Raw genomic sequence first — 18365 nt, forward strand, 5'->3', positions numbered from 1 at the left:
TGTTCAGTCATCTGTGTGTGTGTGTGTGTGTGTGTGTGTGTGTGTGTGTGTGTGTGTGTGTGTCTCTGCGTGTGTGTGTCTTTAATTTGTATCATGAAGGAAAAATCTCCCAAAGTAGCTGCTGCCCTCTGCTGGCTAACAGCTGCTAACACACTCTGTCTCTCTCTCTCTCTCTCTCTCTCTGTCTGTCTCTCTCTCTGTCTCTCTCTCTCCTACTCCACTTCCTGTCTAAACGTGTTTCCTCTGAATCTGGTCGTGACAGAGGGAGTTCTGCAGAAAAACAAAGAAAAGAGAAAGAGAAAGCAGAGCTCCAGCTGCAGGTCAGTGTTCATTCATCAGTTCTTTTGTTATTAACAGTTTTCATACCAATGACATCATTTCCATGTTGCATCATGTTTGTGTCTCTCTGTGTGTAACGCACTCCGGGAAAGATTTAAAACAGCTTGATTATACTGCATTATATATATATATTATATCTTGATTATACTGTATTATAGATATTATATCTTGATTATACTGTATGGAACTAATGTAACTAACTAACGTCATGTTACTGCACTTTGGGTCTCTTTGTTTCTGTAGATTTCTCCGTTAGAGAACGGTTAATTGGCATATTTAAACACAATATTTCAGAAAACTTGTAAACACAGAAGAAGATTGTCTTCTTGTCAGTAACCAGACCCCCCCCAGTTCTGTGTGTGACCACTGGGTGGAGCTTTGACAGCTTTCTAGGTAATCAACAGCCAGGTACAGGTGTGTGAGCAGACAGGTGAGTCGTTGCCTGGAGTTACCACCTGTGTGTTGGTGTGGACACATTGTTCTTCCTGTGTGGTATTTAACAGATCAGCTGACAGACGTGATGTCTCTGCTGGACCGAGAGAAGTTGTCTTGTCCGATCTGTCTGGAGCTCCTGAAGAAGCCGGTGACTATTCCCTGTGGTCACAGCTTCTGCAGCGGCTGTGTTCGAGCCCTCTGGGCCTCAGAGGACCGTGGGGGGGGGGCCAGCTGTCCCGTCTGCAGACAGACCTTCACACCGACGCCCGTCCCCCAGACAAACACCACGTTAGCAGGTCTAGTGGAGCGCCTGAAGGAAACTGAACCCCCGGCTGAAGATGTGGAACGGGGTTCCTGCTCTGGCCCCAAACCCGTCTCAGCTGCAGCAGAAAGGTACGGTGGCCCCCCAAGGACAAAACACTGAAGCCTTGTGTTGTCCTCCCAGCCAGACAAATAAATAAATTATCTTTCAACATTTCTTTGCATTTTTGTCGGGCCTTCCGGCACTTTCACACGTTTTTTGTTTAGTTTCAGTTGTTGTTTTGGTCACTTTGTTTCTGATCGTCACTTTTTGTCGCTTTTTCCCACCAGTGTGTATATATATATATATATATATATATATATATATATATATATATATATATATTAGGGCTGTCAAACGATTACATTTTTTAATCACGATTAATTGCTGAATTTCTATAGTTAATTGCGATTAATCGCATATTTTATCACATGATTAAAATTCTATTATTTTGCATTTCAGAACAGTTTTTAAGTCCATATTAACAATGGAAAGCCATTGTTACCAGTGGATCTTAACTGGGAATCAAATGAATGCAAAGAAAGTTACTTTATGAACTTGATTTTAAGATTTGTAATTATTTATTTATTGTAAACAAAAGAAAAATGTGTGAATCTGTCATTATTGCACAATTCCTTCAAGTACCTAACTAAAAAACTACAAATCCCTCTCCTTACCAGAGTCAATCTAGTGTTTAGTAACTCCTAAATAATGTTGATTCCTCACTGACGTCCAGTGATCACGGTTAATGAGACAGAGTTTGGACTCTGCAGCAGTTCCAGTGTGGCTGCTTCCTCCGTGTGGTACAGGCTGTGTATCCGTGACAACTACTGTCCCCCTCGACGGCAACGAGACCGGTCAGAACATGCCAACCGTAGTACGTCTTTAAGACCCGAGTATTCTACCATGCTGACAGGTCTGCAGTTAGTTGCCACCCGTTTAGCCCGCTAGCGGTTAGCATCACGTTAACTGAACTACTATGCTTAGCTCGTAGCTGGTAGCTCCAGCTTGACGTGCTTCGTGATATTTTAATTCAGCTTTACACAACGTGCATATGGCTTTGACTCGTCTACGAGCCGTCTGGGAGTTTCTGAAAATAAAAAGCTCCATTCAGAGTTATTGCTGCTGTGTTTCTCCATCATGCTGCAGCAGCAGGATGTGTTAGGAGGAAGTGGCAGCTTGATGAGAAGTAACGGTGCTGCAAAGGGTCAAAATAGTAGCTGTTAGGACCACGCCAAGCCCAGTGGAGTGGAGCATAAATTAATAAATGGAGGCATGAGATTAATGCGATTAAAAAAAATTAATCGCATGCTTCTCTACTTTCACATGACTCTAGTTTCACACTTATTCTTGGAATTCATGGTCAATAAACCTAATGGTTATGAAATCATACCTCATTTTTGTATACACACACACACACACACACACACACACACACACACACACACACACACACACACACACACACACACATATACATATATAGTGTTATACTGATTGTTGTTGACAGTAAACATGTCTTGTTGTCTCCAGATCTTCTTCCTGTAGCCGTCTGTCTGTGAAGAGTGATTGGTCCAAAGATTCTCCTCCGTTCTTCAGGGACCAGACCCCAAACACACGGTAAGATCTACGACACGCTGGCTTCTGATTGGTGCTCGGTGTCAGCCGATTCGTGAGACCAGGAACCGCTATCGGTGATGTCAGAACGTCTCTACTAGTAAGGCGAGGAAACCAGGGGCCTGTTTCACAAAAGCAGAATATATAAATCCAGGATAACTGATAAAGCGAGGCTTGACCTAGTCTCATCTGAGCATCCTGGCTTGGTGCGTTTCACGAAGGCCAAGCCAGGCTGAGGAGGAGAGACTAGGTCAGACTGAGGAGGAGAGACTAGGTCAGGCTGAGGAGGAGAGACTAGGTTGAGTCAGACTGAGGAGGAGAGACTAGGTCAGACTGAGGAGGAGAGACTAGGTCAGGCTGAGGAGGAGAGACTAGGTCAGACTGAGGAGGAGAGACTAGGTCAGACTGAGGAGGAGAGACTAGGTCTAGTCAGGCTGAGGAGGAGAGACTAGGTTGAGTCAGGCTGAAGTAATTCAGATAGATGCGCGTCCACGGCTTTCCTCAAAAGACCGCGAGGTCGATCACAGATTTCCTGATGCCAAAATGGAGAATACGCATTGTACATACTTTATACAGAGTGAGCAGCAGCTTCTTGTGGAAGTATGATGACGTGAAACACATTATTTGTATAAAAAGAAAAGAAACACGGCTGCTGTAATGAAACAGAGAGAGAAAGCGTAGCAGACGATCACGGACCGACTGAATGCGTAGCCTAAATATATACATTAACTGATCTCTGCTCTGAACTGGAGCCGTCATAATCATACCATTCAAGGATTAGACTACTAATCATTTAACAAATTAACAGTTGTACTCTTTGCCTTAAAAGTAAGCAGAAGATAATGTTACTCAGGAAATTTACCATGAAGATCAATTTTCTACAACACTAGAATATCTTTCACTCTGTTCCTCTCTCTCTCTCTCTCATGGGCTACAATATAAATAACCTAAGTCATATTAACTTCCACTGCTCGCTTTTAATGCAAAGTGTACAACTGTTGGTTTTTGCAGATGACAGTGACTCAGTGAATGGTTTCAGTTAAGAGCAGTAGTTCATCAATGTATATTTTAGACTATCATTCAGTCTGTCTGCTATTATCTGCCACGCTTTTTCTCGTGTTTTTTTTATTTTTTATAGAGGATGAGTTTCTTCTCTACATATTATATGCCTTGCTCCCTTGTATATATGAACATAGAAAATAAAGACACTGAAGAAATTGGACTCTAAAATCTAGAAACTATAAAGATAATTAAGTGATAATCCCATGCACACTGTAAACATGAATGGAACAGAGTATATTCATCAGTTATTTCCCCCCCAGCTAAATATAAGGTCAAAAACCATTGGAGTGTCCTCTCCCTGTTGGTACATGAATGTCCAGTAGCCTCCATCACTAGATAGTTACTGGTCCAGTCAACTAAGACTATAATTTGGGAGGATTGTACAATTAGGATATGTTCTTTAGATTACGTACAATCCTCCCAAATTATAGTCCCAGTCTACTGGACAACACACACTGTGTGCTAAGAATGCCAAATACCATGCACATGGAAGAGGAACAAACATGATCCTTATTGTTTAAAGAATTAAAAAAAATTTATCAACTAAAATAATTCAAGGTGCATTGGTCAACTATAGAAATGTACAGCGTTGTATGTGTTGCCCTAGTAACAGACTTCATTTAAAACACATTTGAAATGTTATCAGCCTTTTCTAATTATCTCAACAACTGTCATAATATATTCATCAAACTTCTAACAACAATATGAACAGCAGTCTGCATACAGCAATATAACAGGAACAATGACTGTCACATGAATAATTATTAAAAGAAATTATGGTCCCAACTTTAAATAATAACAGTACTTAAAGGAATTAAATGAACAGCAATGTGTACCTGTTGTCTTTTAATCCAGGCTGATAACAACAGGGTAAAACCACTGCTGGGTGATCAGAAAAGGCTCCAGGATTAATAAATCCTGGCTGTTAGCCTGGTCTGGAGCAGACTAGCTGTTAGCCTGGCTGTTAGCCTGGTCAGGAGCAGGCTAGCTGTTAGCCTGGTCGGGAGCAGGCTAGCTGTTAGCCTGGCTGTTAGCCTGGTCGGGAGCAGGCTAGCTGTTAGCCTGGCTGTTAGCCTGGTCAGGAGCAGGCTAGCTGTTAGCCTGGCTGTTAGCCTGGTCGGGAGCAGGCTAGCTGTTAGCCTGGCTGTTAGCCTGGTCGGGAGCAGGCTAGCTGTTAGCCTGGTCAGGAGCAGGCTAGCTGTTAGCCTGGCTGTTAGCCTGGTCGGGAGCAGGCTAGCTGTTAGCCTGGTCGGGAGCAGGCTAGCTGTTAGCCTGGCTGTTAGCCTGGTCAGGAGCAGGCTAGCTGTTAGCCTGGCTGTTAGCCTGGTCGGGAACAGGCTAGCTGCACAGGATAAATCTCCATGGTGATTTATGTGCCTCCACTTTCATGAAACCGAGTCAAGGCTTAAGTCATCCAGGATAACTGATAAATCCCGGCTTAATCCCTTATCTTGGTTTTGTGAAACAGGCCCCTGTTCTCGAACGCTGAAAACATGAAACAATCAAAGCATGTATTCTAGGGATGCACCGAATCCAGATTTTTGGTGTTCGGCCGAATACCGAATCCACCGGTTAATCCTCCTCCCATCCTCAGTCCATTAACACAGTAAACACATTAATAGACCATTTTCCCAGCAGACATGTTGACATGTCATAGTAGGAACAGCACAGGTGTGTTCAAACCATTAATGAGGGCAGCGTTCCACTTAGGAGAGGTCCTGGTATTGTTCATATTGACTCACTGACATATCTCACTGGGACACTAGATGGAACTGAGCCATCGTTAAGGTTATCAGTCTCAGCTGGGCTTTTCCTACTAGTCAACATGTCTGCTGTGAAAAAGGTCAATGCCTGTTGCACAAAAGTAGAATAAATAAATCAGGATAACTGACAAAGCGCAGCTTGACTTAGTGTGATCCGCTCATCATCGGTTGCACGTTTGCCGAGCCAGGATGAGAAGGTGAAGCTATGTCAGCCAGGTGTAGATAGCTGGGATAAGTGCACGTCCACGGCTTTCTTAAATGGACCACGCTATCGATCACAGATTTACTGATGCAGAAATGGAGAAGATGTGTGCGGCATATCTTTAACCCGCTGAGCAGCAGCTTTTAATGGAACATTGCGAAGAGGTGAAACATATAATATGCAAAAAGGGAAATACAGCTGTTGTTATCAGACAGAAAAAAAGAGAAAAAGCCCGACACACAATAGCAGACTGAATGAATCCGTATGGATTTAAAAAAATCTACTTAGTCACTCCACGTTTTTACAAAGTTGTACACTCTGTTTTAATTGCTTTAATATACTTGTTGTATGTGTTGGTTTTATTGCTGTATCTGTTTCTATGTGCTAAATGTGCTGGTTTTACTTCGAGTAGCCTGTAAAGCACTATATAAATAAAATGTTTTATTATTTAGCCTACTTTGCCTTAAAAGTGAGCAGAGGGAATTAATGTTCCTCGGGGAATTTACCCTAAGGACTAGGCTTAATTTCAAACCCTTATCATAATGAGAGAATATGTTTTACAACCATATGCACCAATCTCTGTAAGCTGTGTGTTATTCTAAATATATTTCTACAATTAATGTTCATACAGAACAAACATGACATAACAAAAACTAGAAAAAGAAGTAAGTGACCTCAATACGTAAGTAAAAGTAAGCATATCTGTAAAACAATGTGGCCTATAATTCATATTTTTTATCTCACTCCCAAGCTCGAAGATGACAAGTGACCGCACCAAAATAAAAAGATTAAGAAGCTTTGTGGCGTTCCAACACATTCTCACTCCCATCTTGTAAAATACGGACGTTTGGTCAGGGTCCATTGTCGTCGTTAGACTTTAGAGTCTGCTGCATGGTGTGGGAGGATCCCCCTGCCCCCCCCCCCCCCGCCTCTCTGCGTTGCATGAGGCACATTTCACGGGGACAGCAGCGGAGGAAAAGCCCATTTCCTCCACATTGTCCCACTTTATCTCCGGTGCCAGTATAACCATTTCTTACCATCCAAACAACTGCAATAGTAGGATTTAAATCAAACTTGTGACAGCAATAGTGACAAGTAATGCATGTTAATAAAAATAAAGCGGAACACATTCAAACACATTTATTTATGATCAGAGCAGCAGCTGATTTAACACATCAGACTCCAGGATTAATCTTAGCCTGGCTGTTAGCCTGGCTGTTAGCCTGGCTGTTAGCCTGGCTGTTAGCCTGGCTGTTAGCCTGGCTGTTAGCCTGGCTGTTAGCCTGGCTGTTAGCCTGGCTGTTAGCCTGGCTGTTAGCCTGGCTGTTAGCCTGGCTGTTAGCCTGGCTGTTAGCCTGGCTGTTAGCCTGGCTGTTAGCCTGGCTGTTAGCCTGGCTGTTAGCCTGGCTGTTAGCCTGGCTGAGCAGGCTAGCTGAAAAGAATAAATCTCCATGGTTACTTGGCTGGGTTTAACTCAACCTGCTTTTGTGCAACCAAATCAAAGCTAAATTCATCCAGGATAACTTCAATAACAAGGCTTAATCCCTTATCCTGGTTTTGTGCAACATCCCCCTGTTGATGACTGATTGTTGTTGACAGTAAACATGTCTTGTTGTCTGTTGTTGACTGATTGTTGACAGTAAACATGTCTTGTTGTCTCCAGATCTTCTTCCTGTAGCCGTCTGTCTGTGAAGAGTGATTGGTCCAAAGATTCTCCTCCGTTCTTCAGGGACCAGACCCCAAACACACGGTAAGATCTACGACACGCTGGCTTCTGATTGGTGCTCGGTAAGTTTCTACCGTGATGATGAAGATGATGATGATGATGGTGATGATGATGATGATGATGATGATGATGAAGCTCTGATCACGATCACTTGCACTGTAAAATAGGAGAATCTCTGAAGACAAGTTCAACAATTTAGCCGAAAGAATTAAAACTCGTCACAAAGATGAAGAATTTAGCTGTAAATGCAACTCATTCTCACTCCCAGCGCATCAGAAACGACCGTGTGCTTTTGTTGACTTAAAATACATTTTTCTTTATCATTTTTAAATGTTCCATTGTTTACGCCTTGCCTGCTGGTCTTTATAACATTTACAGGACTCAGGAGGAGCAGCAGTCCTGCTGTGCTTTGTGTCAGGACGTCCTGAAGGATCCAGTCTCTACCAGCTGTGGACACTGGTTCTGCAGACGGTGCATCACCTCATACTGGGACCAGTCTGCTTCATCAGGAGACTCCTGCTGTTCCCAGTGTGCAGAAAGATCCAGAACCACAGATGGACTGCAGATAGCCAGTCAGACCAGCATTATACAAAGTAAGATTTCTCCTAGTTTGTATAGATTTCTTGTCTTGTCAATAGAACCATTTGGCAACTTTTTAAAAGTAAACTTTCCATTCAGAATCTTATTGGCATCCATTTCGGCGTCTGGCGCTCGCCATCCACTCAAAACGTAACGTTAGCCTACTACTCTTTGGCCGGCTCGCAAGCCCAAACAAGTGTGTCTGCCTGTTGTTTAGTTTCCGGTCTAGCTAGATCCCGTGTGGTGTGAAAAAAACTACAAAGTTTGCTAGGCCAAAAAGAACGTTAATCTCGCGATAAAAAAACTGACGCCATTAAAATGGGTTTGCGTTAACGCCGTTAATAACGCGTTTAACTGACAGCATTAATCAAAATGTATACACTGGTTACAAAATGTTTTACGATGTTCATATTACTGAATACCTGTGTATTTCTTTATCTTCTGCAGACCTAGGGAGCGTAAGAGCCAAGGCCACTTCATAACTTCTCACCGCTTGCGAAACACCGGCCATTGTTCACCATTCTTCCCGATCTATGATTTCTTTGATTAGCTCAAATTATCTTCCCAATGTTCTGGTAGTCCTTTTCAAATTATATCTGCCAGATGGCTTTTCTCACAAACAGGAAGAGCAGACAATGGCCAGTTATGATTTTAAAAGCCTCTACACACTTTATTGACAAAATATATCCTACACGCCACAGCGTCTGTCATTTTGTGTCACCAGTTAGGCGTCTCGCACAAAATACTTCATCACTGTTTACAAACAATAACAATCTCTAGAGATTGTTATAAACATCAAATACAAACACAGAACAGAACTCCCTCCTTCATTATTAGTTTTTAAAATATAGATTCTCTGTAAGATCTGATGTTGAGTTGGGAAGTGTTGGCCTGAAGGTTAGAGAAGTGAGCTTGGGACCGAGAGGTTGCTGGTTCAATCCCCAGACCGGCAGGATAAAATCTGGGTGGGGGAAGTGAAGTCCCTCCCTCATTACCATCACTGAGGTGCCCTTGAGCAAGGCCCTTAACCTCCAATGGCTCCAGTTGAGCTGCTCAGTGGCAGCAGATCAGACTGTGGTAGTACTGGGCAGCTTCCAGTATGAATGTGATCAGATCAGACTGTGGTAGTACTGGGCAGCTTCCAGTATGAATGTGATCAGATCAGACTGTGGTAGTACTGGGCAGCTTCCAGTATGAATGTGTAACTGTGTGAATGTGACAGGTCGTTGTTGCAAATGGGGAGTTGTTCTCAATCGACTTACCTGGATGTGTGACAAATAATCCAATGTCTTCTTCTCTTTCAGCAGAAAGTGTTCCGAGGAAGGTTTCAGATAACCATAAGATCAGAGTGAAGAGGACATGTGAACGTGTGACTGAAGGAAGTAATGTAACAGGAAGTGGATCCCTCCTCAGCAGGATCTACTCTGAGGTCTACATCACAGATGGCCAGAGTGAAGAAGTTAATACCCAACATGAGGTGAGGCAGCTCGAGACAGCTTCCAAGATGGAGACCCTCCATGACTCTCCAATCAAGTGCAGCGACATCTTTAAAGTCTTACCTGACCAACAGAAACACATCAGAGTCGTTATGATGATCGGCGTCGCTGGCGTTGGAAAAACCTTCTCAGTGCAGAAGTTCTGTCTGGACTGGGCCGAGGGTTCGGAAAACCAAGATGTGGATCTGGTGATTCCTCTTTCCTTCAGGGAGCTGAACTTGATCAAAGATGAGCAGTACAGTCTTCTGGAGCTGCTCCGTGTTTTCCATCCAACATTACAGGAGGTCACAGCAGAGCAGCTCGCTGGCTCTAAAGTTCTCTTCATCTTTGACGGCCTGGATGAAAGCAGACTTTCACTGGATTTCAACAAGAGGAAGGTTGTTTCTGATGTCACACAGAAGTCATCAGTCAACGAGCTGTTGACAAACCTCATCCAGGGGAAGCTGCTTCCCTCGGCTCTCGTCTGGATAACTTCCCGACCTGCAGCAGCCAATCAGATCCCTCCTGCGTGTGTTGACAGGGTAACAGAAGTACAAGGCTTTGCTGATGCCCAGAAGGAGGAGTACTTCAGGAAGAGAGTCAGTGATGAAGATCTGTCCAGTAGAATCATCTCCCACATCAAGACATCCAGGAGCCTCCACATCATGTGTCTGATCCCAGTCTTCTGCTGGATCACTGCTACAGTTCTGGACCACATGTTGACTACAGGCCAGAGAGGAGAGCTGCCCAAGACCCTGACTGACATGTACTCACACTTCCTGCTGGTTCAGACAAAGAGGAAGAAGCTCAAGTATGCTGAGGGACATGAGACGAGTCCACAGGAGCTGACGGAGGCTGACAGGGAAGTTCTTCTGAAGCTGGGGAGGCTGGCATTTGAACAGCTGCAGAAAGGAAACATCATGTTCTACCAAGAAGACCTGGAGCGCTGTGGTCTGGATGTCACAGAGGCCTCGCTGTACTCAGGAGTTTGTTCAGAGATCTTCAAAAGAGAGAGTGTGATCTTCCAGAAAACAGTTTACAGCTTCGTTCATCTGAGCGTTCAGGAGTTTCTGGCTGCAGTCTACCTGTTCCACTGTTACACCAACAGGAAGACACAGGTACTGGAGGACTTCCTGGAAAATAGAGATGATGATGATGATGAGGACGATGATGAAGACGACGGCAATGACGATGACCTTTACCCATCTCTAGATGACTTCCTGATGAAAGCCATGGACAAATCCCTTGAAAGTAAAAATGGCCACCTGGACCTGTTTGTCCGCTTCCTTCATGGCCTCTCTCTGGAGTCCAACCAGAGACTCTTAGGTGGCCTGCTGGGTCAGACAGACAACAGTCCAGAAATCATCCAGAGAGCCATCAACAATCTCAAGGAGATGAATGCTAAGTTGATCTGTCCGGACAGAAGCATCAACATCTTCCACTGTCTGACAGAGATGAACGACCACTCGGTCCATCAGGAGATCCAAGAGTTCCTGAAATCAGAGAACAGATCGGAGAAGAGACTCTCTGAGATCCACTGCTCAGCTCTGGCCTACATGCTGCAAATGTCCGACGAGGTTCTGGATGAGTTGGACCTGGACAAGTACAAAACATCATGGGAGGGTCGACTCAGACTGATCCCAGCTGTGAGGAACTGCAGAAAGGCTCGGTAAGTCCAGTTTGTAACATCATTATACACTATTGTAGAACTACTTACATTATGTCGCAGTTTCTGGCAGCACGTATCAGGGGACAGAAATGTAACCGTCTCTGGAGGAGGTTTAAACAATAAGATTTTCAATCATCTCAAACACGTAGAAAGCAACACGCACACCATTTGTTTTGTGTTGTTTGCAGTGCAGGGAGTTAATTCTTCTCAGCCCCTCCCCCCTTTCTGCTAAAGCCCAAAACGGTCTCCTAAGCCCCTCCCCCCACAAGGGAGAATGAATATGTGTGCATGAGCAGTGATTGACACGCAGTTAGACACCTCCCCTGGCCCTGATTGGTGCATCTGAACAGTTAGACACCCCCCCTGGCCATGATTGGTGCATCTGAACAGGGAGCACTACAGCCTGTAGGTGGAGCCAGAGGAGCTGGATTTGTTTTAAATGACCTGCTTCATGTAGTTCTACTGGAACATAGGGTCAGTTTCAGCAAATATGACAGAAAGTTAGTTTTATAAGTCTTACCTACTGCACCTTTAACCTCTGCATTGGTTTAGTTGGTCAGTGTTTCTCAAGGCAAGCAGTAGTGGCGTAGTGAAAATGTTTCTGTCACAAGGACCTTTCCCAAGACAGGTAGTAGAACGTTTCTGTCACAAGGAGCTTTCTCAAGACACATAGTAGTGACTGCGTTTCAGTCAACGTTAATTTTGATTTAAACAACAATTTTCATTCATCTCCTTTACGTAGAAAGCAACACACTCTACTTCCTTTGTCTCCTTTGGGATCCATTTCTAAAGAAAGAAAATTCCTGCACACACTAGTCATCCATGCATTGGTTTATTAAGTTGATCAACGTTTCGGTCATGAGGACCTTTCTGAAGACGCGTAGTGGTGACTACATTTCGGTCGCTGTTTCGATAAGGTTACTGTGACCGAAACGTTGACCGACCAAACCAATGCAGAGTTGAGGTGTGTGCAGGAAAATCCGGAGGGGTTTTTAGGACAACAAGAACTTCCTGCCACTGCCTCCTTTGATTTAAATTTAAACTTGGCAGGTGGCCAATCGGACGTCATCCCGATGATCCATAAAGGAATAACTCACTGTGATTGTGTATCAGACATATAGACTTTACAGGACTGTAAAATAAATCACAACTACCTACAAATACAATTATGATCGGCTAAATACATTCTTGAGTTGTTACGGCAAGCGCTGTTATTTAAAATCTGACTTTTAAACACTTTTTACACAACTGTGTTTATGTACTCTTTGCCATTGTGTATTGTTCTCTCCTTGTTTTTTGTATTAGCTCACAATATGAAAAAGATATTCTGGTTATGACCAGATGTTTTATATCTTTTTCTATTTAAACGTATTGCCATTGTTAGTGCTAGTATGCATTGAGTGTCTTTCTGTACAATTTGTATTTATAATGCTTTTTAAATCACTGACTTTACATCAATTGTGTACTTCCAGACTTCGTGAATGTTGGCTGTCAAAGACTCACTATGAACTTGTGGCTTCAGCTCTGAAGTCCAACCCCTCCCATCTGAGAGAGCTGGACCTGAGAGGAAGCAAGCTGCAGGACTCAGGAGTGAAGCTGTTGTCTGCAGGACTTGAGAGTCCACACTGTAGACTGAAGTCACTTTCGTCAGTTCACTTACTTTCTTTTGCTTTTGTAGATCGTATTTTGACAAAATATTTAAACATGACGCAAAAACCGAAAATGATTATTAAGGCATTCATCTTCTTGTTTCACATTGTTTGGTTTACAAATTTTCCCTCAGTTTGTCTAACAGAGCCCTCATAAGATGGGGGTGAAAAGACAATTTTCCTTATACAGAGAATTGATAAGCTGGTTGATGTTTGTAAAATGTTGTTCCACTCCTCTTCAAAGGCTGCTCAAAAATGTCAAAAATTGGCGTGACCTGGCATACAGAGTCCAGAACATCCCCAAAAACTTATTTTGTGATGCAGTTATTGATGGAGAAATGGAGAACCAATACTCTGGTATCAGCTCTAGTGGGTTCCCAAAGAGTGTCTGTTTCCTCGTCATCTTAGCAAAAATGTTATGAAATAATCACAATCAGACATTTAATAACACATTTTGTGCAAAATGTGAAGGAATTAATCTCGCAGAAATCTTTGTTTTCGTAACAAAACTTTTTAACAACAAACTTTATTCCTTAATTGTCACATACACACAGTACAATGTAGTGAAATTCTATTACTGCATTTAACCCATCCTAAGTATATTAGGAGAAGGGGACAGCTATACATACAGCATCCGGGGAGCAACTTGGGGTTCAGTATCTTGCTCAGGGACACTTTGACATATGGCCGGAGGAGCCTGGGATTGATCCGCCAACCTTGTGGTTGTGGAACAACCATTTTACCTCCAGGCCACAAGCCACCCCTAAAGTGGAACAAAAACAAAAGGGTTTTGTGTCTAAAAGTTTCTTCAGAATATCTTATGTTTATGTTGTAGATGGTGGTAGAAAGAATCTCTCTGATTTCGACATTATCTCTTTATTGACAGACTTGCCAATTCTGGACTGACAGAGATCAGCTGTGCTTCTCTGGTCTCAGTTCTGAAGTCTAATTCCTCTCATCTGAGTGAGCTGGACCTGAGCAGAAACAACCTGCAGGATTCAGGAGTGAAGCAGCTGTCGCCTGGACTGCAGAGTCCAGAATGTACTCTGGAGACTCTCGGGTCAGACACCACTTAATTAGCTCTTTTAGGGCGTTTTCACACCGACAGCCTTTAGTTCGGTTGAATCGAACTAGAGTTCGTTTGCCCCGCTGGTGCGGTTTGTTTGGGCAGGTGAGAACATGGCAATCGAACTCTGGTGCACACCAAAAGCGGACCAAACAAGCGTACCGAGACCTGCTTGAAGAGGAGGTCTCGGTACGCTTTCAATCCAACTCTGGAGCGGTTCGTTTGTGGTAAGAACGTGATCCGTAATCGAACCGCACCAACTGTAAATGCTCCTCCAGTCTGAGCTAACGTCTCCTGTAGTCAGGTGTGTTTAGCAATCTGCGATGCAGCAGAGCAGCAAACTGTAGCAACTGTAGAGACGTTTCTATCACAGAAACAGACTGCGGTCAAGCTTGCCGTCCGTCACTCGTATCTCCGTGGTCAAACCAGCTGCCGCTAAAGTTGGAGACAGACGCCGGCAGAGCAGAGCCAAGTCTCGGTGACCAGAGCAGACGTAGTAACGTCTCTCGCGAAACAATGTCTTATAATTTTAATGAAATGAGCTGGTTTGACCACTAGACCAGAACACAGGACCTTCTTCCTGTATTTACTTTCTTGCTCCCGCTCCCAGACATATCCAACCAATAAGAGGGCTGGACGTTCTTGCCTGATTTGTAATGACGCATTTTGGTACGCTTGGATTTTTCCAGGTGTGAAACCAAACCGAACCGACCGAGGGCAAATCGCTCCAAGTTTACTAACTCACCAACTGATTCGGACCAAAGCAAACAAACTACATGTGTGAAAACGCCCTTAGTGATCCACATCATGTAATTTAGTTTGTTTTATATAGGCAAATATGATGCTGTTTTACACAAAGGCTGAACCCAAATGTCTGGATTTCATCACGCTTTAGCTCTGCGTAACAAACGCCATATATTTAGGCTACTGTTAGTTACTGTACCTCTGAGATTGCCAAACTAAACATAAAATTGTTGTTGTCGTGATAACTGTAGTATAATCCGGTCTGTTACGGCTGCCTCAAACACCGAACATAATGTTCACAGTACCAGGAGAGAAGTTGACTGCATGTAAATCAACCTGTTCTTTCTCCCTCACTCTTGGTCAGTGTCTCTCTCCATCATGACATAGTATGAAGAGCGACAGCAGAAGAGAGTAGTATGAAAGACTGAAACTCCTCGTAAAGAGGGAAGGTTGGACTTTCACCCAAGAGACTGGGGCCCATGTCCCGTTCTTGTCCCGCATGTCACTTAAAAGTACATTTTTAAAACCCAATCCACGATCTGTCCCTAACCAAGAAATGGTTTTATCCTGCATGTTGAAAAAAGATGCCAACGTGTTACCCAAACCATCAAATATCTCAATGGATGGGATGACTTTGGAATTGGAAAGCCCCCTGCATCTGATAGAGACCAAAGGGCACTTTTTGCGTCAGTAACAAACCCAAATGTGTGCGATGCTCAGCTGGTGGTATAACTTTACATTCAGAGTGGAAATCAAGGAGCTTTTACTGCATCATTTGGAGTTCTTGAAGCATGAAACATTTTATTTGGAAGAACAGAAGTACGGTACCGGATGTGTTGACAGCATTGATGTTCTTTTTGGGCGATTTGTTAATACGGTTAATACCCTGAAAAATCTAGCAGCGCCCACACGGCTAATTAAGATAAGATAATACTTTGTCTGTTACACAAGGGTTATAGAAAATGTTTTTTGACAAGGCTCCAGTCACAAAGAGACAGGATTTCTTGTAGATTGTTTTTTGCGGGCCAGTGGTACCTTAAAATGCCAGCCTGATTGGTGTTAGCTTTCTTTAGCTGACTCTTGCAAGAGAGAAAGCTTAAGTAAATGGTTAAAATTATATTATGTTAGAGAGTAGGAAGAGTAAGAAGTTACACTTTAGTTTGACTTTAATTTGACAGCATTACATGATTTATATCTGTATTTAAACAGAGATAATCTGAAAGAATGTTAGCCAAAAAGCTCTGAATGACAAACCAACGGCACACTATGCAATTAAATTGGACTATGCATTTGAGTTTGCTAAATGTTTCCTTTTTATTCAGATTGAGTGACTGCGGTTTGTCAGAGATCAGCTGTGCTTCTCTGGCCTCAGCTCTAAAGTCCAACCCCTCCTATCTGAGAGAGCTGGACCTGAGTAACAACCACGAGCTTCAGGATTCAGGAGTGAAGCTTCTGTGTGAATTTCTGGAGAGTCCACACTGTAGACTGAAGACTCTGAGGTCAGTCTACTTACTGTTTTCTTGTTGATCTCATATCATGATGAGAGTCTTCTTATTTCCTCTATGAAGAATAAAAGTATTTCAATTTAATGTCTTTAACTGATAACCAAAGAAAACACTGGTTATATTAAATATCTGCAAAATAAACCAGGAATGGTCAAGCTTTTTTACTGACTTGTATCGCTAGACTAGAGGATGGATACCCAACCCAAGCCTGAAGGGACCCGACGGGACGGGCCGGGTTCAGACAGATATTTAGAAATGATGTTCGGGTTTGGGTCGGGCTTGGTCACATCAGCGCACGTTAGCCGAGCGCTCATCTGTGTCATTAGTATGAGAAAAAAATGAGATTTTAACTGTCAGGCTCGGGTCGGGCTCCGCGCTCTACGCCATACAAGCAGCCTGAGATCCTCTGGTATGTTTGTATTAAGTAAAGTTAATTAAGTTAGGTCTTAAACCAGAGGACACTTTGCAACCATTACCCTGAACTCTGACTCGACCTGCCAGAATATAACTATGTGACAGGCTTACATGGAATCATGGCTGGAACCTGAGTGTTTATCCTGTAATTACAGACTTCATCACTGTGAGCTACCGGGGATCTGCTGTGCTTCTCTGGCCTCAGCTCTGAAGTCCAACCCCTCCCATCTGAGAGAGCTGGACCTGAGCTACAACAAGCTGCAGGATTCAGGAGTGAAACTTCTGTCTGCTGGACTGCAGAGTCCAGACTGCAGACTGGAGACTCTGAGGTACGGCACATATAAACTTGAGTCGCTCTTTTTGGTTTTCCATTGTCAAAACTTGTCGCTAGTGCCCGTTACTTTTTTTGGTACCACCTCTTTGATGTTCCCAATGAGCCGATACATATATTGGTCAGAGAATTGTCACTAGCGTTACGCAAGACATCTTTTAAAATAGTCAAGCTACCGTCAATAGCAACTGCAATGTTTTTATTCACTCTACCAAGATTTCTTTTTAAAAGCAGCCTGCAAACCTTCGCCATACATCGGTGCAGATAAAACATTCTTCTCTTTGGTTGCTGATGAAAGAATCCAGTGAAAGTCACGTTGAAGATTGGCAGTTTAACATGGCATGTCATCTGATAATCCAGCCTACACCGAGCAGACTATATCCACAATGGAAAACGCCAAAGATAAAAGCAGCTGGTACCAAAAGTCAAGGTGGAAACACAGCATTCATGAAAAGCCTGCCATCACAGAGGACAGACTCTGACAGCTGAGGACCTTCTGTACAATCAGCACAGACACATTCCACACATGCGCCGTAGAAAACATGATGGCGGCCTCCTGACAGCAGGAACAAGAGCTTTGTTTCATGTGTTGGTGGAAAACATTACCATTAAAAAAATTCCCTCTCTGCAGGTTGATTTGCTGTCTTCTGACGGAAGGAAGTTGTCTTTCTCTAGCATCATATCTGAAGTCCAACCCCTCCCATCTGAGAGAGCTGGAGCTGAGCTTTAACAAGCTGCAGGATTTAGGAGTGAAGCGGCTGTGTGATTTTGTGAAGAGTCCACATTTCAGACTGGAGACTCTGAGGTACAGACTCTCTTCTACCCACTGAGCAGAGTCTGAAAGCCAGTGAAAAGATGACACATCAACTACAATATTCAAGACCATACAACAGCATAATAACAAACTTGACACACTATAAACCGAATTAACATATGTATAAATGCCAACACCATAAGCCCATCATACACGTCTTTCCCCAAAACAAAGCTTCTTAGGAACCCTCCAGAAAGCTCTGGTACTTTACCCATTTTCCTGTATCGACATTAGAGTTTAGATTCTCTGCCTGAGCCCGAACTCAGCCCGACCCGGCCCGCCACTATCCTCAGGCCGGGCCCTTCAAGCATTTGTGTTTTTTTAATCATGACTTTATTAGCCTAATTGGGTGGGGAGAAAGCTCTGCCTCTCCAGCTTCCCCCATAGCTCTGGGTATATGTCCTGCACTGACTTGAGTGGGAGGTAAACTGGGCTAAATTGTGTCTCCCCCATCTGTATCAACCAGGCCAGATAGTTTCAGATATCTCACGAGTCCTTTAGCAGCAGATATGGTCTCTCTTATATCCGGCGCGTTGTCGGTCAGTGCGTTGGCATGCAGACCGTGGTGAAGGACAGTATTAATTAGGTGATCAAGCCTAGAAAGTCTCCTATATGGTTCCAGGGCTTTGATTATGTTGCTGCTACAATCTGTTACCCACAGGTAAAAGGAATTG

The 18365-nt window shown here is 43.5% G+C and overlaps 1 protein-coding gene across 2 annotated transcripts in view; it reads left to right on the forward strand.

The window, feature by feature from the left end:
- Window positions 1-295: 295 nt before the first annotated feature.
- Window positions 296-18365, forward strand: part of LOC116067075 (NACHT, LRR and PYD domains-containing protein 12-like) — a 23606-nt gene continuing 5536 nt past the window's right edge. For both annotated transcript variants that reach the window (XM_035998168.1, XM_035998169.1), the window contains exons 1-11: window positions 296-320; window positions 843-1167; window positions 2609-2695; window positions 7383-7469; window positions 7824-8038; window positions 9329-11168; window positions 12641-12814; window positions 13704-13877; window positions 15950-16126; window positions 16702-16875; window positions 17509-17682. In XM_035998168.1, the coding sequence (XP_035854061.1) occupies window positions 860-1167; window positions 2609-2695; window positions 7383-7469; window positions 7824-8038; window positions 9329-11168; window positions 12641-12814; window positions 13704-13877; window positions 15950-16126; window positions 16702-16875; window positions 17509-17682 (3410 nt within the window). In that variant the 5' untranslated portion in view covers window positions 296-320; window positions 843-859. The remainder of the gene's footprint in view (window positions 321-842; window positions 1168-2608; window positions 2696-7382; window positions 7470-7823; window positions 8039-9328; window positions 11169-12640; window positions 12815-13703; window positions 13878-15949; window positions 16127-16701; window positions 16876-17508; window positions 17683-18365) is intronic.

Source organism: Sander lucioperca, chromosome 23, assembly GCF_008315115.2.
Source record: "Sander lucioperca isolate FBNREF2018 chromosome 23, SLUC_FBN_1.2, whole genome shotgun sequence".
NCBI classification, from domain to species: domain Eukaryota; kingdom Metazoa; phylum Chordata; class Actinopteri; order Perciformes; family Percidae; genus Sander; species Sander lucioperca.